Below are 24,273 nucleotides of genomic sequence, written 5' to 3' on the forward strand. Positions count from 1 at the left end.
GTCTTCTTCTCCAGTTCACCTCAGCAGGCCTACACTGGCGCTCCTATTTTAAATTCCCAACTATCCCTTACTCCCCACCTCATTTTCCCTTTACAAAGCATAACTCTTCCTCTTTCTGTAGTATTCCTAAACCTCTAACATACCATATTATTTATTGCCTGTCTCCAGACTTGTAACCTCCATGAGAGTAGGCTTTTTGGTCTGTTTTGCTCACTGGTGTATTCCCAGAGCCTAGAATTGCACTTGGCACACAGTAGGTGCTCAATTAATACCTCCTGAATGGATGATTAGGCTCTCCCACTGGAATTGGAAAAGAATATAGAAAATTAATGTTTCTACCTGGCTATTTGTGCTGTCAAAATGTATAACTTTTCTTATTTGGGCCAGCTATGGAGGCTAGACATGAGTTTTCAGTGAACATGGGCCATATAAATTTTAGTGAATATTTGACCTAAATTGTTGGATTCAGTCCATTTACGCCCTGGAATTCATCAGTTTAACAAGAAAAAAGAATCATCGTGTTGGTGTCATTTAGGTAATGCTTTTGTTTTACCATATACAGTTATGGATTGAAATCCGTGACCCTGCCACCCACGTCAGACAAGGCTGGGCTGCCTTTGCCTATATTTATACCTACGCCACATTACTGACAGTTTTATTTACTGAAACACTTCCAAAGGACGTGGCCATGAAGAGTTTGTAACTGGAAGAAAGATTTAACTCCAAAAACAGAGATTAGATTTTTGGGTTCGCCTAGCACTTTTTTTTTTTAATTTATTTTACTTTTTTAAAAGATTTTATTTGAGAGTGTGGGCGAGAGAGAGCAAGCACAAGCAGGGGGAGGGGCAAGGGGAGCGGGAGAAGCAGACTCCTCTGAGCAGGGAGCCTGATGTGGGGCTCGATCCCAGAACCCTGGGATCATGACCTGAGCTGAAGGCAGACGCTTAACCGACTGAGCCACCCAGGCGCCCCAATCACCTAGCGCTCTTAGATTAAAACTTTTCCTCTTGGTGCTCCTTTGTACTGAGAACTGCCGCACAGATCTCTCTGCCCCAAGGCTGTTTAGGTAAGGGAAGCACTGCAAAACCGGGATTAGCTCTTGCTGCCCGCTTCTCTGCCCCAGCCAGCCGCAAGGAGCCAAATGCAGATACTGCTGAGAACAGGAACCTTGCAAAGCACTTTCATAATTTCGGCCCTTTTGACTTATACTCTTTTCCTATAAAGGTTTTAGGGAAGTCATGGGCAAAAAGCAGCACTGGAAGTTGAAAACCAGTTACCTGAGATCATGAGCTACTGTCAGCCCAAAGCGAAGGTGCACTTGGGGTCAGAGAGCTGGTGATCAGTCAGGCTCGCCAATGCCAACCATAGGGCACCGAGGGCAGAGTCTTGGCCAATAGCTCGTCTGGAATCATCAGATAGTGCCATATCTTTGAATGTCTGTTGACATCATTGTCTGTTTGAGGAACCTGGGTTAGATCAGACCTTCACCTTGCGGCCAGGTTTGCTTTTCACCTCTCCCCTCCAAGGCAGAGAGCAACAACCTCCCAACACAGTGTGACCTCTTTCTCCACTCACCTATTCAGACTTGCTGCAGTCAACATTTTTTAAGTTGTGAAAAGAGGGGCCAATGTGCAACATTGACGTCATAACATTCCATGAGACTTTTAACTGCAGCATAAATCAGCCAAATGGTTACATTTAATTCCTTTCTTTACTGCCACCCTAGTAATTAAATGACTATAAAGGGACCTTTTTTTTTTTTTCTTACTCCGTATATAGGTCAGGGAAAAAAAGGGTATCTACCCATAACATTTTTATTTTCATTTTACTTAAGAAATATCTAATTTAGAAGACTCAACTATAGCCATTTTTGTTACTATTCCTAAAAAGACTGCTTTTCGCTAGTTCAGTTAGCTTTCAGCTCAGTTCAAGGGTTACCTGATGCACAAAAAATGAATCATGGAGCACTACATCAAAAACTACTGATGTAATGTATGGTGATTAACATAACAATAAAAAAATTAAAAAAAAAAAAAGATTTACCTGCAGGTGCCTTCTAAGGAACTTAGGTCCTGCATCCTGTCTACAAGTTCTTATGAATATAAAGTGCTTAAATTATCGTTTCACACTCTTCCTTCTCTCCATATTCAAGCTGAGATATCAAAGTGACTTGTTTTCATAAAAGCTCTTGTTTACTTGCAGACTTAGATTGTGCTCTTTTGCTTATTGATCGCTCTTTGAAGTACACACCACAAGGTCAGTATCAAATTCACAGGACTGCTGGTGTCATCTGTAACCTTAAAGTGACTAAACATACATACATACATACACACATACATAAATAAATAAACGACTAAAAGAACTTGAAATGCTTTTGGCCATGAAGACCCAAGTAGCCTGATTTTGCATTTGATTCTATTCTTTTTTTCTTTTTTTTTTTTTAAGATTTTATTTATTTATTTGACAGAGAGAGAGAGATAGCGAGAGAGGGATCACAAGCAGAGGGAGTGGGAGAGGGAGAAGCAGGCTTCCCGCCGAGCACGGAGCCCGATGCGGGGCTCGATCCCAGGACCCTGGGATCCTGACCTGAGCGGAAGACAGATGCTTAACAACTGAGCCACCCAGGTGCCCCGCATTTGATTCTGTTCTTATGTGTTTTTTGTTTTCTTGATAATGAGCAGTAACATGCCATGTACTGGGTACTTACAACGCTTCAGATGCTGCCAGATCCAGTATTTTGATGATTTACAATAAGCCTGAGAAACAAGGGTTATTTTCCTGGCTTTTTTGGTGATGACATTGAGACAGATAAAATTTGTACAGGAATTTATTCAAGATCAAGATCACAGAACCGATATGTGGCAGCCAGGATTGAAATCCATGTGTTTGTGACTCCAGTAGGGGTAATGGTGAGTGACTGCTATAGCATCTTCCGATAAGACTGTAGAAGTATGTGGAACAAAATTTGTGTAATTTTATATAATATACATGCAGCCACCACCAAAATGTTTGGTATGTTTGTTAGCATTTTGTTCTTTTAGAAATAAAAACATACTTTTTATCATTTAGTTTTATTTATAAAAATCCTCAGTTTTCATTATTAAACTAGTAGCAAAAACTTCAGTACCTAATAAATTAGAGAAAAGAAGCATGCATAATCCTGTCACCCAGTAATAACTATTATAAATTGGGGGCGGGGGGCATTCTTTCAACTTGCAATTATACCACATTCTGTTTTTTTTTTTCCCATAGTAATTAAAATTATATGCATCTTGCATAACTCTAATGGCTGTATAATAGTCTTTTGAGTGAATATACCACATTATATCCCTGACTCTTAGAGATTTCATCCACTTTTTCACTGTTGTACTCCAGTGATTTTCTTGCCTTTCCCATATTTAAGATTGTTTGCTTTAGAGAGATAGTTCTTGGTAAGTTTTTCCCGGAGATAGGTCATTTTCCCTTCCCACTCGCCAGCCAAAGCTGTGAGTCACTCAATGCTCTCCTCAATCAAGTACTCTATTATCACTTTCCTCTTTGCCTATTGATAGACATCAAATGGTACCTTAGGGTTTTCTTTGATTATAGAAAGATCCTGATCAAAACAAACCTGTTTTATTTAGAATTGTAAAATTATAGATGGTTTGGGGTCATTATTTTAATTTTAGATTAAGCTTGGCCCTTCACAGAATTTGTCTAGAAATATGTCGGTGGATCACAGATTCTCTTGATGGCAGATGAGGGTAGAGTTATCAGGTGGAAAGTGATGCTGTCACGGGGCTGGTCTCATTTCATACCTGTCTATTGTGTCTTTTGCTTACTTTATGCAAACAATTACACTGAGAAAGTAATACATCGGTCTCTGGCCAGTGAGAACTAAAGAAATTGGATCGTGCTTTCCCAGCCTTCCTGAGCAGTATTTGATACAGCATGCTACTCCAGGAGCAGCATGCCTCAGTAGAAACATAATCGTATTTCCAAAGAAAGGTGTTTTTTGGGGTTTTTTTTGAAACCAATAGTATTGAATTCAGATTAATTTGTAGGATTCCTTCCGCTTCCAAAGGGGGAAAAAAAAAGGTATAATAAAATATAATTTTGACTGTTTGGACTTAGAATCAAGTGGACTTGAAGCACCCATTCAAAGATGACTTGAGCATTGGTTATCCTATTTAGTCCCTCAGTTATAGATTTTTTTCTTTTCCCTTAAAGTATTTCCAAAATTTAATAATATCCGCTATATCATTCATCCATTCGTATGTCAGGAGCCCACTTCAGGCCAACGCTGTGGTATATAAGGCCTTGGGCATACAAAGTTGAGTAAGACACACTTCTTATATATACTTCAGGATTATAGACCTGTAACCTTACACTTAAGGATTATAGACCTGAAATATAAAGAGGTAAGGGCTGATATAGGTACACAAAAAGGCATATAGAAAGCACAGCAGTGATGAAGTTTGGGTAATCAACTTGATCTAGAGGCAGTCATGGCATATCTTCCCAGAAAATGATGAGGATAGGTGAGAAGAGCATTCAGTGTGGTGAGGATGGCATTGTGCAAACGCAAGGTGGGGCAAAGGTATGACATCTTTTGAAAATCACAGTATGGCTATAACATAGGATGTTCCAGGGGAAGGTATACGACACGGTTCCAGAGTAGACAGGTAACACCATTTGAATCATGTAAAAGCATTTGGAGATAGGCTGAGAGACAAAATCAAATCTGTTACAATTCTTAGAGAATTTTCTGACCGTATGAGATTAATGACATTTCTATTCAAATAGACAAGGTAGTTGGAAAATATAAAGTACTTGTCTTTGTACGATTTACTATAAAGCCTCCTTTATAGTCTTGTACATGTGTTCTCAACAATTTGTCAATACTAGATTTTAGGATCTGAACGCACAGGAACAGTGCATGTCCTTTTGGACGGCTAGAACTACAGCAAAGATCAGTCTAAGTGGAAAGACTCAAAGGCAGAAAATTGTGTGATATACCAAAGATCTTCCAGTGTGTCCAACCATTAAGTCATCAAGGGAAAGTGGCTGTCAGCATACAAAACAGTAGGCAAACATGCAGACTGGAGAAGGATTAGTCAGCTTCTAGGACGCGATGACTCTGGGGCAAGAATTTGCTCAAGACTTGGACCTGATAAGCAAGCGTACTGTTTCTAGGTTATCTTCCTCAAGCTCTGTCTCCCTATTAAAATCAATCACCTATGAATATGACTTTAAAAAAGGAATACTTTCTTGGAGAAAAAGTGGATTTCACGTGTGAGTAATAATCTACATTTTTGAATGTAAGAAAGAGCAATGAGATGTGAATGGAAGCTGGAAAAGGTGGATAAACACCACTACTGTTGAAAGGACCAACTGAGAAACAGCATACATTCTAGAATGCCAATATAATGTAGTAGTTCAGTGCACAGGCTCTGACCCTTGGCTGCCTAGGTTTAAGTTCAGCACCTTCACTTAAAAGCTCTAGGTTCTTGTTCAAGTTATTTAACCTTGTTCCTTAGTTTTTCTTTGTCTACAAAAGGAGGATGGTGGTAGATTCTTTGAAATATAAATGAGACAATGTATATATAAAAAATGCTTGGAACACTAAGAACAGGGCCTGGGATATAGTAAGTGTTCCCTTTAAAAAGTTAATATTACTTTGACTAAATTGAAACACATTCTATTTTACTGGTCTGGAGCAACACACAGGACTGCATTCCAAGCCGGCCTTCAACTTTGTGTCTATTATGGACCAGTAAGTGCCTGTAGCAGAGATTTGTGTAGATAGCTGCAACCCTATGGATGTTCAATAAATACTTTTAAATGTTGTTGTAGCCCTTAGGTATGTAGTATTTCTCAAACTGGTTCAAAATGCTTAAGATCAAAGGACATATCTTGAATAAATACGTGTCAGTCCTTTTTCTTTTTTCAACTTCTTTTTTTTCTTTTGGTGGGAAACCTTTCTGGGTAAGCATAGCTAAGTAAAGACCATTCTTTCAATATTCTCAAATTTGTTGCCTAGAAAATCAGTCTTGACAAAGAAGAATAGTAGAAACTAGAATAGTAAAGCAAAGGCTCAGGTTTACTCTCTGGAGTGATTGCTCTCTCTTGATATAACACATGCGTGCCACCACGCTCAATGTGAAGGACACATTCCCTTCTAATGCACACCCCAAAGGGAATGCTCTTGGAAGTCTGGGAAGACACATGAACTTCCTGGCTTTCAAAGAAACCATGAGTCAGAGACACTCTTCTCTCCCTAGGCATTTTCACCCTTTTGTGAAGAAAAGGCTGCTGTGCGCATTGTTATTTTGAGAATCTCTTTCATCAGAACCCATGCTTGATAAATCCCAGCTGTACCTTAGCTGTGTCCCAAGACACATCTGACAAACGTGGAAAAAAGAAATTATTTTTGTCTCACAACCTAGTAGTCCAAAGAAACTTGTAAAAATAAAAGTAATTCCTCTTTCATCCTCTAAAGAAATGGAAGCTATGCTCTTAATGTTTGAGTTTTCTAATAGATCTTGAGATTTTTACTATTATACATTTTTCCCTAAAAATCTTACCATTTTTTTCTAGCTTTGAACCTGTGAATGAAGGAGTGGAGGGGGGAAGAAACAAACTGAAGGTCTTTGTGGGAAATGAAGTAAACAGAAAGCTAAAAGCCTCCTAAACCAGCTCTGGACACTATCTGGCAGATTTCACTCTGGCTCCCCCTCTAGAAACTGATGACGTGAACATTATAGAGAGCAGCTTCCTGCTCAGCTCATTCAGCTTTGTACGCAATCATCAGGGGAGAATCAGTGTCTCTCAATGTGGAGAAAATGTTGGGGAGCAAAGGCCTTAGAGTAGCTAATAAAAATAACCAGTGATTTGTTCTAAGATTTAGAAAACCATGCGATTGATTTTGTTTATCATATTTGGCATATTTTATCATATGAGAGCACCTATTTTCCTTACATAATTCTGAGGCTTACAAAATAGAGCTTTTCCTACTCTAAATTTTAAAAAGTTTATGTCGTAGAAACCTTTATTGTTATCAACTTGTCATACTTCAATGATTTAGAAGAGAGTAAGAACTTATTTTTTTAGTTTTATTTTATTTTATAATGTTAAGAGTAAGAACTTATAAGATCTACATAACAGTTGTAAATTCTGATAGTCTAATGTATTTTTATGGCATTGCCCCATCCAGAGCTAAGTTAGGATTGGCTATCATGGAATTATCTTATACTGTAGGATTGTTTAGTAAAGAGATGACTGGAAACAACTGGAATTCTACTTCAAGAAGAATCTGAACTCTGTGGGGTAGGGGGCTGTCTTGGCAACCTTTCTTGGCTAACCTTCCTTTCAGATTATTCCTTTCTCTTGGAAAGATACTATAAAATCATTTCCCAGTGACCTTCACGACAAGGAAAGCATTGCAAGATGCAGAGTTTGTAAGAATCGATCATTCACATCGTCACCAGGCTTGTACCATGTTTCCATTGTAGGCAAAAGTGAACCTAATTCTAGAATGGTGAAGGAAAAGTTGACCCAAATTTGTTGTTTTGTCTTGTCTTCAATTTTAACTTGAACTGCTGATTTGAAAAGAGAAGTTTAGTCTGTGCTTAAAATCAGTTTGAAGCAATTCAGCCCAAGTGTATCTGAAGCATAAGTGATATCATCCCAACTAGTAAATGCGTTTTTTGAAGCTATACCACATTTCAACATACATTCTCTTGAGTTCTCCGATTTCTCTTTTCTTTTTTTTTTTTAAAGATTTTATTTGAGAGAGAGAGAGAGAGAGCGTGCATGCGTGTGAATGGAGGGGGAGGGGCAGAGAAGAAGGAGAAGCAGACTCCCCACTGAGTAAGGAGCCCAACACGGGGCTCAGGGCTCTGATCCGTGGACCCTGAGATCATGACCTGAGCCGAAGGCAGATGCTTAACCGGCTGAGCCACCCAGGCACCCCGCCCCCGCCCTGCTTTTAAAGATGATTTCTCTTAATCTTTCCTTATATTTATCTTATCCAAGTTTTCACAACCTTAGCACTACTGACATTTGGGGCTGGATAATTCTGCACAGCCTCCAGGGCCTCCACAGACTAGATGCCAGTAGCCAACCCCCATCCAGTTATGAGACCAATAATGTCTCCACACGTTGCCTATTGTCCTCTGCAGGGTAAAAATCATCACCCCCATTGCAACACTGGTGTAGATTTTAAAAAAGAGGTCCATAGATTGAACCCTGGGAACCTTCAAGGTTTGAAGATTGGGGAGATGAAGAGAGAACTAGCAAAGGAGAATGAAAAAAGGGTCGATGGTGAAATTGGGAAAGAAATAAGGGAAAATAGCGTTCCAGAAACCAAGTGAAGAACGAGTTACAGAAAAGGAGTTAACATCCGTATCGAAGCTGCTGCTCATTAGCCACCTTAGATGAAGACTCATTCTTTATGGATTTAACAGTAAGAGTGATGAAGCATATGACAACGGGCTTGCTGCAGATAGGAAAATGTACTGGATGTAGCCTGTAACGTATATTTTAAGATTTAAACGCAATGATAGTCACAAGCCAAACAGTCTTTGTTGTCACAAAAGAGAGTAAGAAGGCAATTTAGAACTTGCGACAGTGGGGATAAATTGAATGCGTATTAGTTCTTTCTTTTTTTTTTTTTTAAAGATTTTATTTATTTATTTGACAGAGAGAGAATGAGAGAGAGAGCGCATGAGAGGGGGGAGGGTCAGAGGGAGAAGCAGACTCCCTGCCGAGCAGGGAGCCCGATGTGGGACTCAATCCAGGGACTCCAGGATCATGACCTGAGCCGAAGGCAGTCGCTTAGCCAACTGAGCCACCCAGGCGCCCCGAATGCGTATTAGTTATTTCTAATAAATTGTGTATGTTACCAGAAATTCCAAGCTTTGACACCTAGTCCATTGTAAGGTATATGATAAACCATATGTTACGACTAAGAGTTCAAGTACCGATTTGTGAGTTTATATGCATATGAGCGGCTTCGGGACAATCCTTCTAAGAGTGTGACTCTCAGCCCCTTGCATTCTAAAGTGCTTTCTTGACTTGGAGGGAAGAGGCTGGCTTTGGATCTAACAAACCAAGAATAGAGAAGAAAGTCTTGCCCTCTGCTGGGTTGTCCCCTATCAGCTGCAGCAGAAAAATGGCTTTAGACCTTATTATTATTTCAAGTTAATCCATGTGGCAAAATGAATCATAGTCCCCCAAAGACATCCACATTTTATTTGTGACTTTGTGAATGAGTTTCACATCTAGAGCAAAAGAGACTCTGCAAATGTGGATTAGGTTAAGGACTTGGAGATGAGATTGTTAGGGAATATCAGTGTGAGCCCAATCTAATCACATGAGTCCTTAAAATTGGAGAACCTTTCTTTCCAGGGTGTGGGCCTGGATTATCTCTTGGACCCAATGTAATCACAAAAGTCCTTAGGAGGGAGGTAAGATCAGAGTCAGAGGAGGTGATAGGATGACAAAAACAGAGTTAGGGAAGGCAATGTGACCCTGGAAACAGAGGTTGGAGCAATGCATTTTGAATGTGGAGAAAGCCAAGGACGGCAGGCAGTCTGGGTGCTGAAAAAGGCAAGAAAAGAGATTGCCCCCTAGAACCTCCAGAAGGAACGCAACCTGCGTACACTTGAGTTTAGCCCCGCAAGACTCATTTCAGACTTCTGACTCTGGAACAATACGATAATCCAATCATGTTGTTGGAAACCATTACATTTGTGGGAATTTGTTACAGCAGCAATGAGAAAGCAACACAGTCCAATTGATAAGGCAGATTGTCCTCATTACCAGAGTTCTCAAAGCTAGTGTCTTCAGACCTTATCTTCTTCTGTCTCTGAATGAGCATTCAGATCTGGAAGGAGCAATGTGAACACCCTAATCAAAATTTGGCCGCATTATTATTTTCAAGAGCAAAAGAGAGTTCTTTCTTGGGTAACTGGTGATATCTCATGGGTGAAAAAAAAGTCTGTCATTTCCACTCCCTGGCTAATAATATATTTCTTCTTGTCGTTGCCAGTTTTTACTCAGGCTTCATTTCTTATGTAAATGTGATTTGGTGACCGAAAAAGTATCCGTGAGCTATACTACGAAATTGTCTTTATCACTTCTGAGCTATTTTCTCCCTGATCCAGAAATAGCATTTGGGACGTGTTTTCTCATTGCTTTTCCCACCCCTCTTTCAACATTTCTATCCAGGAGGAAAGTCAGTACAACAGTATATTTAATCACCCAGTGGTTACCATGAAAACATGTGGGTTGTTTTTTTTTTTCTTTTTCATGATAGTATTTTCTAGCTTCTTTACAGTTGGCTGAAGCAATGAGTATAAACTAAAATTCTATAAATATAAGGTGGTAGTGAGGCAGAAATGGATCATCTTTCAGTTCAAACGATTAGCCCTCGAGTATAAAGCACGCATAAATTTGGATATGTTTATGCTTGGTATGAGCTGGTGTCTGTGCAGCTGTTATTTTGATTTTAAGTCTGGGAAAATTGTGTCCGAATTGGACTTAATCTTATAAACCTGAAATCCAGTTTCCGTTCCATTGTGAATAATCATAAATGCTTTTTATAGTGTCTTTTCACTTCTGGTTTTAGTCTCCAACTCTCAGATAAATCTATTTTCTACAGAACATTTCAGGGCTTCTTGAGGATGAAGACAAGCAGGAAACAAATTTCTGTATTTGACTCTAGTTTTTATTTTTATATATTTTTAATATCTTATAAAAATTTTAATTTTCTATTTCTATGGTGAGCAGTCCATTAGAATAGATAACCAGATTCAAAAACAAACCAAACAAAAACTTGTGGCCTTGACACAAGCGCATAATTAATCATACTTTGTGTAACTTCTGGTCCAAGAAAACTTTATTTTCAGGAAAAAAAAATCCCTAATGTCTCATTTCTGCTTCGTAGTAGATCTTAAGACTGTAAAAGGTAAAATTTAATCTGGTAACGGAGTCACTTACTGCTCTTATTTCATGGGAGACGTTTCAGAATTTTAGTATGCTTTCTGTATTCATCATTATATTCATTTTATTCATTATCATGATCTTAACGGGTGAACGTTTCTTCATTGGAAATTCAGATGAGAGCTTTCTTTTTCTTAGAACAAAGGGCATTTCTTTAAGGGAATTAGCACAATGAAAGTGAAGTGCTGATGGAACCACTTTTTGAATTCTCTTTCTGCCTGCTGTCTCCTATTTAGAACTTATTGTTTTTTTTACATGGCCTCTAGAATGTACTGTTTTGCCATGACTAGTATCAGTAGCTGATGTATTATTATACAGGATGGTTACTTGGTTACTTAGCAATTCTAACTCAAAGTGACAATCAGGACCAGGTAATCAAGTTGAGCCATGCTCTCAAACAAACCAGAAACTACAAATGGGTTTGTCAATGCACAGCTCGTTATTAGTTTGAAATGGGAGATTTGTCTACCAAGACCCCTGGCAAAATTTTTATTCACAGGTGGTTGCAAGCTTTACTCTTTCTAAGGAGATAAGAAACTCTAAACTTTGTCAAAGCAAGAAATTTAATTCTTTCTTTGTTTTAGTGGTCTCTAAAATCTTTAATTCTAACTTTGAACTTGAATCTTTCTGGTCAGTTTTATGAAACCATGTCTTCTAAAACAAAGAGAAAATATTCTCGCATCTCTGTAAGATGCAGTATTTTAGGATCAAAAGTGACATTTGTTCTGGAGGACAGTTTAGGGACACTGAACCAAATATCAGCTTTCTTGAAACAATGCCACGGTTGACCCAGCAATTTGCTATTCTTTTCTCAGGACAGGAGAATATTCATTCTTAAGTGAATAAAACTTCAAGATGGTCCCATCTGATAATTCCTGGGAAGAGCAGCAGTTCATTAAAGAAGTTCCTTCCGTCCACACCAGAGCACTCAGGAACCCAAGCATCTATCGATGCTGGCAGTGTGGACTGTGGGGAACCTGTGTGTGTTGACTTAGAGATCTAGAGTCAAACTTCAGCCATATCTGCCCGCTAGAAGAGAAGTAATCAATGCCAAGTCTCCCCAAATCAATGCATCTCTTTTTATTCTGCCCCCCACCTCAGCTCAAAGACTTTGAGTGCTCTCCATGCCCTGAACCAGTGCGTCTCCATCTATCTTTCCAGGGGTCATGAGCAGTAGCACTTTCCTCTTTCTTCTCTCCCCCCCAGGCACATCATGGTATACACATGAGTGAAACTATTCTTATTTATTTAAAAAGAAGGAAAGAAAGGAAAATTAAGCCACAGATTCCAGTACTATACGTCAACTATGAATACATAACCCATTACTGACCACACACCTCACTCAACCTTGAGGAGAAGATGCAGTCGTTAACTTGGCTGCCAGAACTTTAATCCACATTTCCAAACTGACTTTCTCCCATGTCTCCCCACCCACGAGGAAACATCAGGTCTGACACATGCCCAGCTTCACTCATGCCTAAGGTACTGCTTTCTTCCCACCTCAAATTCCCATTTATGGCTTTCCATCCATCCAAAGCCTTAAAGGGTCTGCCTCCAAGCCCACCCTCCACAGAGCCTTTTCTCATCACAGCAATATCTCCTTCCTCAGAATTTTTATCAGACATTATTATCTATAACACACATTTTTCCTGTCTTTCTAATGAGACTGGCAGAAGCAGAATTTACTCTTACATAGGGATTGGTTCATTATTATTTTTTCATTCAAGGGCATACTAAAAACACTGAAAATGACAATGATAACGTTCATTTAAATTGTGAACGGATGGTTGGATGTCAGCATTTTTTATCAGCAACTGATAAAATAAAGGTAATTAATGGGTATCTTGCCAATTTAAGTATTAGAGAGATGACACTGTTTATGGGGCTGTGTGTGTATGTGATTTTAACATCTTGAAAGTAGAAAGATCCTATATCCCCTTGTAAAAAGAAAGCCAACAAGAAAATAGAATTCATCAAGATTTTTAAAAAGGTGACAAGGGGCAAAAATGGTATGTTACCATATAGGTACAAACAACTTTCTGTAACACGTCTGTTTTAAGAGGAGTGTACTTTCCTAGAAAGAGATACGTAGCCAAGTCATTCAATCCATAGGACTAAATACAAGTCTACTTTGAGTGTGGCCTACTTTCAACAATAGAAAAACTGAATTACCAAAAAAAAAAATGGTTTTCTCGCCTTTTTTTTATTAAATAAATAAGGAGAACCTGTGATCTTTCCATTCACATCTGAGAGGAAAGCAAAATAAGAAAGAGGTATTTGCAACTCAAAGAAACTCAGAAACTGTTTGGCTTCCTGGGTCACACATAACTGGTTAGAATAACACCCTTTAGTCACTTTAGTCACAGCTTTGTCTTGCAATTTTAAAGTCACTATTCATTTGTATTTATTATGGTTCTATTTCCTCTATTCTCCAAATCATTCTTTGTCAGAATTTCTGGGCAGAGTTAATTTCCAGTTATAACTTACCTGTGAATAACAACTTCTGGAAAATTCCCATTGTTTGTAATGTAGAAAAATGCCTGTATGAAGTGTTGGGGGAATTCTCAAGAATAGGACAGAATCCAGTCCCGAAGCACAACTTCAGGATCCCTCTCAAGAAAACCTTCCTTTATATTCTTACCAAATTATGACCACCATTGGCGACGGTCCACTGAATGTCTTGTTGGCAAAAAGCCACAAGTGTTATTTCCTCCGTCTCTGGGTCTCTAATTTGTTTGTGGCCTTAAAATTACTTTCAGAACCTTGCATTGTTTCCTCATTTGAATAAGGAGCTGAACTAAAGGAGAAGTCGTAAAAGAGATGTGGCCTCACCAATTAGCATTTTTTCTCAGTTTCAGCCTATTTGACTAGAAAACTTTCTCAACTAGAAAACATTCTGTGCTTGGTAGCTATCAGCCAAAGCAGGTGAGGTGTTCAGGTGTCCTTTTCTTTTCTTCCTCAAAGCTTTGTTTGCATTTTCACAACTCCTTGTACCTTATACATGTGTGGTAGCCACAAAAACAAGGTCGCTGAGGCAAAAAGGAGTTCAGGCCATCTGCCCCAAAGTGTCCATTAGCTAATACCCTGTGTTGAAACGCCGCCCACATGGAAGAAAAGTTCACCATTCTCAAATGAACTTGTTTCACTCTTTGGAAGAGCACAAATCAGCCAACAGAGATCATGAAGTGAGTGTTAAAGGGACTCAAGCCAGGTCCTGGTTTCAGTGGAAGCTCAGGGGTTGGGGGGGGAAAAAAAAAGTTTGAATGTATACGCACTCTTTGACAAGTGTTATTGGGTAGACAATAAGTACAAATCATTAGCAGCTACTCTGGTGAGAATAGGAAAAACACCTCCTAGGAATGTTTTGGACCAGGGTAGCATGATAGAGAAGTCCAGCTTTCTGAGGATAAATGATAAAGCCATTATCTGTTTTTACTAGTTATGGGCTAATGTCCATTCACATCAATGACAAAAATGGAAAGGGGGAAAAGAGTAAATACAAGGGCGACAAGCTCACAGCACATCAGTATTTCGTTTGGGTGTTCTTTACTTGGTTGGTTACTCTACTTATAGCTACAGAAGCACCATCCTGAAAAGTATTAAGCACCTATAGTGAAGGTTTGGGCTATATGATACATGTTTAAGATTCTTTAACGGGAGGAGTCCCTATCCTCTGGAAATTGCTAGTTATCCAGTAACAAAACAATGTAGTGTTACCGTTATACCCAGCTATGGAAGCCTGCCAGAATATGAAGTATTATTAGATTACCATGGAAGCATTAGGGAAGTTATCTATCCCCATTAAATAGTAAGTGGGCTAGCAGGAAGTCATTATTCATCTTGACAATGCTTGAACCTTTACCAAAGAGATGGCAGAACCGAAAGGCAGCCTGAGTCCATTTAAATTGCCCAATTTGTTAAAGAAAATCTTACCTTATTTTAAGCTAAATGGAAAAAAATCATGATACATTCAACTATAAATGATACATTTCGATTTCTCAGTTGGAAGAGGTAAGAGTTAATGCTTCCTTAGATGACTCCCTCTTACAGAAGAAGCTTAAGCTTAATTCTGAATTAACCTAAAGGGTTACAGACTTGAATTTCACCACAGTAGAAGATTTATAAAGTATACAATAAGCAACTTATTTGTATTATAGCACATGACTCAGATATAGCCTAGACAATTAATTGATGTTTACCTACCTGCTTAAGCAAAATTTTGGTAGTTTTGGCCCATATACAGTAGGTAGCTATGTGACCATAAGAAACTAATGTCATCCAGCACCCCACCCCATCTCCCCTTCCCTCTTCTGTAGAATGAGAAAATTGGGCTCCATCTCTCTAAGGTCTCTTGCAATTCTCAGATTCTCTGTGTCTATATTGATTGACTTGGTTGCCCTAGCTATGGAACTGAAGGTTGGTAAAGATAATCTTTAGAAAACACATGGAAAAGAGAAGGGTCTGTGCCAGGCACTTAATAGTGCATTAGGACTAATTCTCATTCTGTAGCTGAAGAAATCTAAAGGAAGACATCCTGAGGGAAGATTTTTGTATTTTTTTGGTTCTTCAAGGCACATTATTTTTCCTGTAATGGCTAGAATGATAGGGTCGTATACAGACATCCATTTAATTTGGTGTGTAATTGCAAGTAATACAACTAATCTAACCGTAACCAAAATCCAAATTAGATTGAATGAGCAAGAGAGAGAATGATAGATAATTTAAGGAAAAGCTTAAGGGGGCATATATAGTTCATTTGTCCCAAAAATACGATAGTTGAAACATGAAGGCATGGAGATTCCTCTTGGTCCAGTCACAGTTAAACAACATGCCACACAGTTACACAATGACCATGCAATTCAGGAGGAGGGCTTGTGGAATTCTTACATGCCTATAAGATAACACATCAGGTACACCCTTTTTCCTCCTGAAAGTTTACCACAGGAGAACAGGGAGATCTGAGGCTTAACCTCTAAGCCTGTTTGCTTATCCGTAAAATGAAGATAATGCTCTACCTACATTAGGGGTGATTAGGAAGATCAAAGGAGAAAGCTCTTTAGCACTATGTGTGCCCGCCCACAGGACTCACTCCCTAAATCATACCATGAATATTGTCACTCATCGTTACCTTTATAATTTATTAAAGAATAATAAAATTGTTTAAAAAATTTAGAAAAGAATATATACTATTTCATATTACTATTGCTTTATCAACTGATAGAATTTGTTTTTTAGCGAGTCCTTGCTTAGATGCGTGTAAATGCAGATGGTAATTAGGACTCAATTTAGTGATATACACTTGCTAAATTCATATATAACATATATATGAGTATACTTACATATGCTCATTCACATTCATATTCATATTTATTATATACACATATTTACAGCCAAAAGTACTTTCTTCTTGAAATGTTTAATAAAGTTTCCATAAAATTGTCTCACGTTTCCACCTCTCTTTGAAGTATAGAAATTCCCTGTTTCTTTATGGAGGAAGAAAATGGATCATGTTTTTTCCAAATATTTCATTCTTTAGTAATTCATATGTTAACTGGGAAAGTACAACTATTCATTCACTCAGTTAATGTTTGCTGAGCACCTAAGTATATAGGTGCATAATTATTTTTCCCTATCAGAAAATTTGATATGACAAGACCATGGTCATCCAACAAATATTTATCAAGTAGTGACTATGTGCCCAGGTCTTATGTTTCAAAAAGAATCTGCAAACCTCAGTTGGAAGTGGTTTATTCCATCTTCTTGGGTTGGTTTCTGGAATTACCACTTTATTGGGTGGTGTTCACCAAGTAGATCACATGCATTCACTGAAGTAGGTGTGTTGCTTGTGTAAATAATTAGATTCCTCCTTAGTCAGCAATACATACCAGCGGTATCAGTAATTAGGGAGAAAAACAGGAGGCATTTTGCAAAAAATGCTCATTAGGTTAATTCATTTTGCTTTTTGTATTATGCTTGTAACTTACTTTTCAACAATTTCCCTTTGAATCTCATTGAGTGGGGAATATCCATTTTAAGAGATACTGCTTTTTTAGGAAGTTCGTTCAGGTGCTTAAATTATTTACAAGGCCTCTGTTACTTTCTATGGAATCATAGTTCTATAGAATCTTGTGGGTTTTATTTTTGTTCTTACTGGCATTATCAATACCACTGTTTACTTCTTGGTACAGTAATAAACCAGCAGGACCTAGAGATTCTAATTCATATTGCTTGTACATTTCTGACTAAGAATTCCACCTAAGCCTGATAAAAAGAGAGAATAATGAGCCCCTGTATTCCTTCGCCCTTTTGTTAATCCGGTTTCCTCTCTCTACCCTGAGTATTGTTTTGGTTTTGTTTGTTTCTTAGGATATTTTAAAGCAAATCCAAGACATGTAATTTCACCCATAAATATTAAGTACATACTTTTAAAATTATGACTAACACTTTCTGATTTTATTAAAAACGTCTTTTCCCAATTGGTTTGCTCAAATAAAGACCCCCCCCCTCCCCCAAGTCTACCTGTTACCTTTGATTGTAGTTTCTCAAGTCGCTTCTTAATCTAGAAGAGTCCCATATTTGGATTCCAACTCCTGACTTATTGAAGAAGTAAGTTCAGTTGTCCTACAGAAGGTCCCACAGTTTATATTTCCCAAGAATAGGTAGTAAAATCAGATTTTGATTAGGTTCAAGTTCAAGCTCTAAGGCAAGTATATTTTAGGTAGTTCTATGTTCTTCCTATTGTATTGTATGATGTCTACCAGTTATCCCTATTATTAATGATAATATTGAAACTTAATACCTGCTCCTTTGGTGAAGATTTCAGGAATCCATATTGGGGGTGCCCTAAGTCAAGTGCTCTAAGTAGCTTGGTTTTAGTGTTTTAATTCCCTGAGTGAAAATTTTCTTTTTGTAACTTAATGTTATGTTGTCAAAATTTTTAAAGTCATGGAGCCCAAAAACAACATAGATCTATTCTGACATGTGTTGGTTAATCTAGAATGACCTAATTTGCCAAGGGAGGTTTCCATGGAATGCCATGTCACCAAAAAGATGTTTAAACATTCTCTCTTCAGTGAAGGGGCACATTCCCAAGAATATGCTTTCAGCACTACAAAGAGGGACTGGTATAAAAAATTACAAATAATTATTAAATATAAATTTCTGATGAATAAAAATAAATTGCTTAAAGATTTTTATTTCCTAAGATATTGGGTTTTTGTTTGTTGCAGGAAGAAATCTTTCCTGTTTTCTGCTCTGTATGCTGCCTTTATCTTTGGTGGTCGGCACCTGATGAACAAACGGGCAAAGTTTGAACTGAGAAAACCATTAGTGCTCTGGTCTCTGACCCTTGCAGTCTTCAGGTAGGTTTTTCTTCATTTTCCCAATGCAATCCATCCATTTCGTCAGACTTGGCTGAAAGAAGCAATGCTTGAGCATTTTATAGCACGTATTTTGGATTGTTCAATACATTGGGGATAAAATAAAGCCATGTCCAGAGAGTAGGCCTTCATTGCAACCAACTTGCCATATGATACTCAGTCTCTTATTTTCAGGCTATCTCCTTTCTTGTCCAAACTGCTCGTGCAGTGATCCAGTTTATCTCGTAGGCCTAGAAGCAATGTGTCAGTTCCATTACTGTTGTTGCTTAAATATAGCCGAAGGGCTAAAAGCAAAGCCACACTGATAAACTATTGATCAATGGCAGAGTAGGGTTTAAATGTGCTGGGTATGCTGTTACTGACTAATATGTTATCAAAAAATGGCACTCAGACACATGACTGGATACTGGACACCTATCTCTGTCAGTATTACTAGACCAGAGAATGCTGTTAGCTCTGCATCCCCAAAGGCACCATTCACCCCCAGTGCCTGGAGCTGACTTGCTGGCTTATGTTTATGCAACCAGTTCTTACTTTGTACTGGCTAGAACTCATCATAGAGGCTGTCAGGACCAGGCCCATCTCTCCAGAGGCACCTGGCAGCCAACATTCAGACACATTCCTGGAAGCTTGAAGGAGCTTTTCTAGCTTTGTAATATTTGATGATCTAGGCCATCACAAGATTAATTAGCACCCAGCTGGTATCCATGCAAGTGCCAGAAAATACTTTCAACACTAACAAAGGCACCTGCTCTGTTTGTGTTCTGCTGGTCAAAACCCACAAGTTTGTAACTAGGCTTGGGGTAAGGGGGAGTGGAGGAAGTAGATGTCGATATCCTACAAATAAGTAACTATTTTAATATTTATGAATATTCATTTTTGTTTTTTCATACTACATATTAACTGTTCCACTAAGCAGAAATAGAGGGTATCATTAAAACCCTCGTTAGTCACTTAAGGCTTTTTAAAAAGAATCAGGCAGGAAGAGAATGTTCATAAACTCTGACGATCTGCACATTTCCATTATGTCAGATCCCTGCGTCCAAACGCTCATTTGCGTGCTACCACGGGCTATCCTCTAATTCGGTGCATTTTGTAGGTTCTACATTTGAAGTACTCATGATTTGGACCTGTCACTAAAAAATTCTTCAATTTTAATCTGAATCAGGACATGGTTCTCTATAATACAAAGTAGCATTTTCATTTTCGTTCACAGAGCCTGCCTCTACTAAAGTATTTTGGTATTTGAGGAAAAAAATTATCTTTTTTTTTTTTTTTAAGATTTTATTTATTTAGTTTAGAGAGAGTGAGCATGAGCACAGGGCTGGGGGGAGGAGCAGAGGGAGAAGGACAAGCAGACACAGCCCGCTGAGCGCAGCGTGTGACACGGGGCTCAATCGATTCCACAACCCTGAGATCGTGACCTGAGCCGAAATCAAGAGTCAGGAGCTAACCAACTGAGCCACCCAGGTGTCCCAAGGAAAAAGCTAACCTTTATCCTAATGATGCCTTTCAGCATTTTACGGAGTTTTCAACAAAAGCCTTTATCTTTTGTTTTTTTTAAGCCTTGAACACTTACGAGCAGAGAAGGGTACAAGGAGGGCCCCCGTGCACCAGTTACCCTGCTTAAAGAATTATTACCAAATGGGTTAATCTTCTTTCATCTACCAACTTTCCTCTTTCCCCCAAATTCTTTGGAAATAATACAAACTGAGCTATTTTTGAATGAAATGTTACCACTTCTAAAAGTTAAGTACTCATTTTAAACACCGGCCAGAGTATTATGATCACTTAAATTAGTAATAATCTTTTATCCTTCAGTGTTCAGATTTTCCCAGTTGTCTCATAAAATTTTTTTTCAATTTATTTTTAAGAATCTGGATCAGAGTAAGATCCATACATTTCCATTGGTTGGTTTCTCTTAACTTACAGTTTTCTACTTTCCTCTCTCCTCAGCCCTCCCCAACTCCCAACTCCCCATCCATCCTTCAAACAAAGCACACATTTGCCCCTCACAGTTTCCCCAGACTTGCTGATCTTGCTGATTGCATTCTGCTGTCCCCTGTATTCCTTATTAGTTGGTAGTTAGATCTAGAAGTTTGATTATATTTAGTTTTCACATCCGACAAGAAGAAATTTACCTTTATCAACTATTCAGTTATCCTAAAGTATATACAGTTATAGCAAAGGCAGGATAAGTGCTTGATTCTTTTGCCATATATCTCATTTTCCAAAAGAGAACTTAATTTGATTACCTGGCATGTAAATAATAATGTTTCTTTTTCCTTAGGTATCATTATGAACTCATGGATTTAGACTTTATGTGTCATTGATTTTTAGACGAATTTGATTTATGTATGTTTTTGTTCATTGCTATTATTCTATTTGATGCTGAATTATCCATCTTTGGCCAGTGTGAGTCTCTTCAAGTTGGCTCCTGAATCCTTTCACATGCACTGATAGTGCTCATAGCTTGATTTTTTTTTTTTTTTTTTTTTTTTTTGCAGGGGAGCAGGGATGACAAGATATTCCAGGCCAGGCATATTGCATATTCCTTACCCAGAACTGGGATGAGCCATTTCTCCAAGGAGCCCTAGCTCCTTTGGGGGAGGGGCGATAGTATTTACAAACCACTGAGTTCTGGGGGTGTTGTTGTGGCTAAGGTAGTTCTTATTTCTAGGCCTTTCAGAGGCTAGAAACAGATTTTTTTTTCAAGAGTTGGCTTTGATACTTATAATTCATATTTGCTAGTAGAGAGTATTTTACTTATATGTTCTTACATCTCCTTCCTCTCGTGCCAAAATCCAAGTTCCCAAAAGAATATATGTTTGAATGGCTTTTACCTTACTATAATTCACAAATTTTCAAGTCCATCTGCCAATGGGGCCCAACAGAGAAGTTCAAAAATTCCTTGCTCGGGAGACATTCTTGCATTCAATGGCCTGCTTCTGTTCGACTTCCCCCCTCTTCACCACTATAGGATAAGATATGATCTATTTGGAAAAAGAAGGAAAGAGAAAGAGAACCAAAATTTTGAGTTAGAGGATTTAAAAATGCAGGGAAGGGAGGAACAGCTAATTTTTTTTTTTTGAAAATCATTGAAAATGTGATTTTGTGTGTGTGTATGTGTCTGTATTTTGCTGCTTAGGGATACTTTCAAGCTTGCCCATTAGCCTTTTGTAGTAGCCAGAGACTGATTTGCAGATGCCACACACTGTGTTTATTCATGAACGAAGACAAATGAGATAGGAATTAATTTGGATATGCCGAGTACTTAAGCAAAAATAAAACTCTGTCTTCATACCAATCTACTTCAGAAAGTGGTGTGGGGTTTAATCTAGTTTGGCAAGAATTGCCAATAGAATATTTTTCTTCTTTCTCTTTACTTTTGGATATTGACTGAATATATGATAGTAGCCTTCATACGAGCCATATACCATTTAATTTATTGAAAGCTGTCCTCTAAGTTTGGATGGAGTCAGTAGAATATGATCACGACTGAGTTTCCACCAGGCCTGCAATGTATTCATTTTATTTGAGAATGATTTCTCCAAGTTTTCCTGGCAGTTTCTCCCCATCGCCCGGCACCTGCCCCACCCTTTTCAGATTCAAACCATCAGCGTCTGGCGTCACTGAGTCCTTAGCAATATGACTGGGATGATGACACAGTGCCCTACCTACATCCCACCTGACCTAAGGACAAGCATTTCTTTATTTGATGAGCTAATTCTGTGTGGCATTTGGCCCTAGATATTTGAACCTTTCCTTAGGATAAATACTGAGAAAAATTCTGGTACTTTGAATGAGTAAATCCTTTAGATGAGATTGTTTCTCCCAGCAAAAATCATCAAACACTTCAAGGTGCCTCTGATCCATTCTTCTTCAACATCGCTGAGTCATTAAATTATGTTGCTATGGGGGGCGCCTGGGTGGCTCAGTTGGTTAAGCAACTGCCTTCGGCTCAGGTCATGATCCTGGAGTCCCGGGATCGAGTCCCGCATCGGGCTCCTTGCCCAGCAGGGAGTCTGCTTCTCCCTATGACCCTCCCGACCCTCCCCCCTCTCATGCTCTCTCTCTCTCAGTCTCTCTCTCTCAAAATAAATAAATAAAATCTTTAAAAAAAAAAAAATTATGTTGCTATGGTATCTTGGCTGGGTTACTACAGTTGATTTGTAAAGCATTTTCTATGTATTTATTTAATAACTCCAAATCCTTCTAGATGGGGTAGAGATGTGCATGCTTCTGACCCAAGCAGCCTTCATCCGGTATCTGTGGGGCAGTGTTTTCTTGTCTTTGGTAGCATTAGGAGTTTCAAGGAGCCTTCCTGGTCCCCGACTTAGAACAGTTCAAAGCAGGGGGCCTAGTCAGTGTACATCAGAGTAAGATGTGCTGCAGATTTTTAGATGCCAGTATCACACTTGCTCCAGATTTGCTGACTCACGTTTCCTGGTGATTCACTCTGGCCTCGACTGTGTTAGGCTTTATTTGCACAGAGCCAAATGTTCTGGGGCGCCTGGGTGGCTCAGTCGTTAAGCGTCCGCCTTCAGCTCAGGTCATGATCTCGGGGTCCTGGGATCGAGCCCCGCATCGGGCTCCCTGCTGCGCGGGGAGCCTGCTTCTCCCTCTTCCACTCCCCCTGCTTGTGTTCCCTCTCTCGCTCTCTCTCTCTCTCTCTGTCAAATAAATAAAATCTTAAAAAAAAAAAAAATGACCAACCAAAAATAATCACTTTAAAAAAAAAAAAAGCCAAATGTTCCGTGCTTTGCAGTTTGACTTCTCACCTTGTTATTAACTGGCCATTTTTCCCATTGAAACTCATTTTTATTTCCTGGCTGTATTTTTACTTTGTCATTAAATTTCAGTGTTGGCTTAAGTATAAAATATATTCAAGCTTAATAAAAAGATATATATATTCTTTGTCTTTCTTTAGTGAGATTTCCAGGAACAAAGTGTTTAAAGACAGCACCAGAAACATTTAGAAAAGTATGTTTAACAGTGCAGAGCAGCAGATGAATGGTGTTTAATTAAATCTATTTGTGATTTTTTTTTTACACCCACATCAGTGTTGAATATCTAGAGAATTATTAGCAACAGTCTTATTATTGTTAGGCAACAAATACATAGTAAAACCAACTGAAACTATTCAGATGACAAAATATGACATCTAAAAAACTTGTTGAAGGGGAAATACATCCCTGACCTGTATAATGATGGGATGTTGAAAATGACAAATTTCAGAATAACTTAATCAATTTATTAAACTCAAGCACCTCTGGTCTAGTATTTTGTTCTATGGTTACCAAAGTGGTCCCTCTTGATCTACAAAGAACAACATTACAGAGAATGATTCTGGTGATAGTAATGATATAAAAGAAATGGGTATGTAAACTATAAATGTGACAGGAGTAAAGCTCCTATTGTATTGGTAAGACGTTAGAAATTTCACATTTTTAAGTGTAGCACCAAGGGAGGCAAAAGTAACAAAGGAAAAGATACCTCTAGAAAGCATATGTTGAGTAGTAAAAAAAAAAAAAAAGCAAGCTGCTGAATAACCATGGGAATGTGATGCCTCGTCTGAAAAGTTTCATAACCCAAATTAACACTACATTTTATTTATTAACATATATGCAGTAATAGCAAAAAAAATAACATTTGAAATGTTCAGGCTAGTGATTATCTCTGTTTCTGGCGAGGCAGAGGGAATGAGGGTCGAAAGAAATCTTCAGCTCTTTTTTTGTAAGATTTTTATGTCATTACAAAGAGGTCAAACAAAAAAAAGATAATTGCTTTGATACAAAGTATGGATGGCAGGTTTTTTGTTTTGTTTTTATTTTAGTTGAAAGCAAATAATGAAAAAAATCTACTTTTCAAAAGAAAAGCTAGCAATTGTACTTAATAAGATTCTGGC

The 24,273-nt window shown here is 38.4% G+C and overlaps 1 protein-coding gene across 1 annotated transcript in view; it reads left to right on the plus strand.

The window, feature by feature from the left end:
- Positions 1–24,273, plus strand: part of ELOVL6 (ELOVL fatty acid elongase 6) — a 129,427-nt gene that overhangs the window by 61,487 nt on the left and 43,667 nt on the right. Inside the window, exon 3 of the mRNA XM_021684525.1 lies at positions 18,216–18,347. Coding sequence (XP_021540200.1) covers positions 18,216–18,347 — 132 coding nt within the window. The remainder of the gene's footprint in view (positions 1–18,215; positions 18,348–24,273) is intronic.

This window comes from Neomonachus schauinslandi, chromosome 2, assembly GCF_002201575.2.
Source record: "Neomonachus schauinslandi chromosome 2, ASM220157v2, whole genome shotgun sequence".
NCBI lineage: Eukaryota > Metazoa > Chordata > Mammalia > Carnivora > Phocidae > Neomonachus > Neomonachus schauinslandi.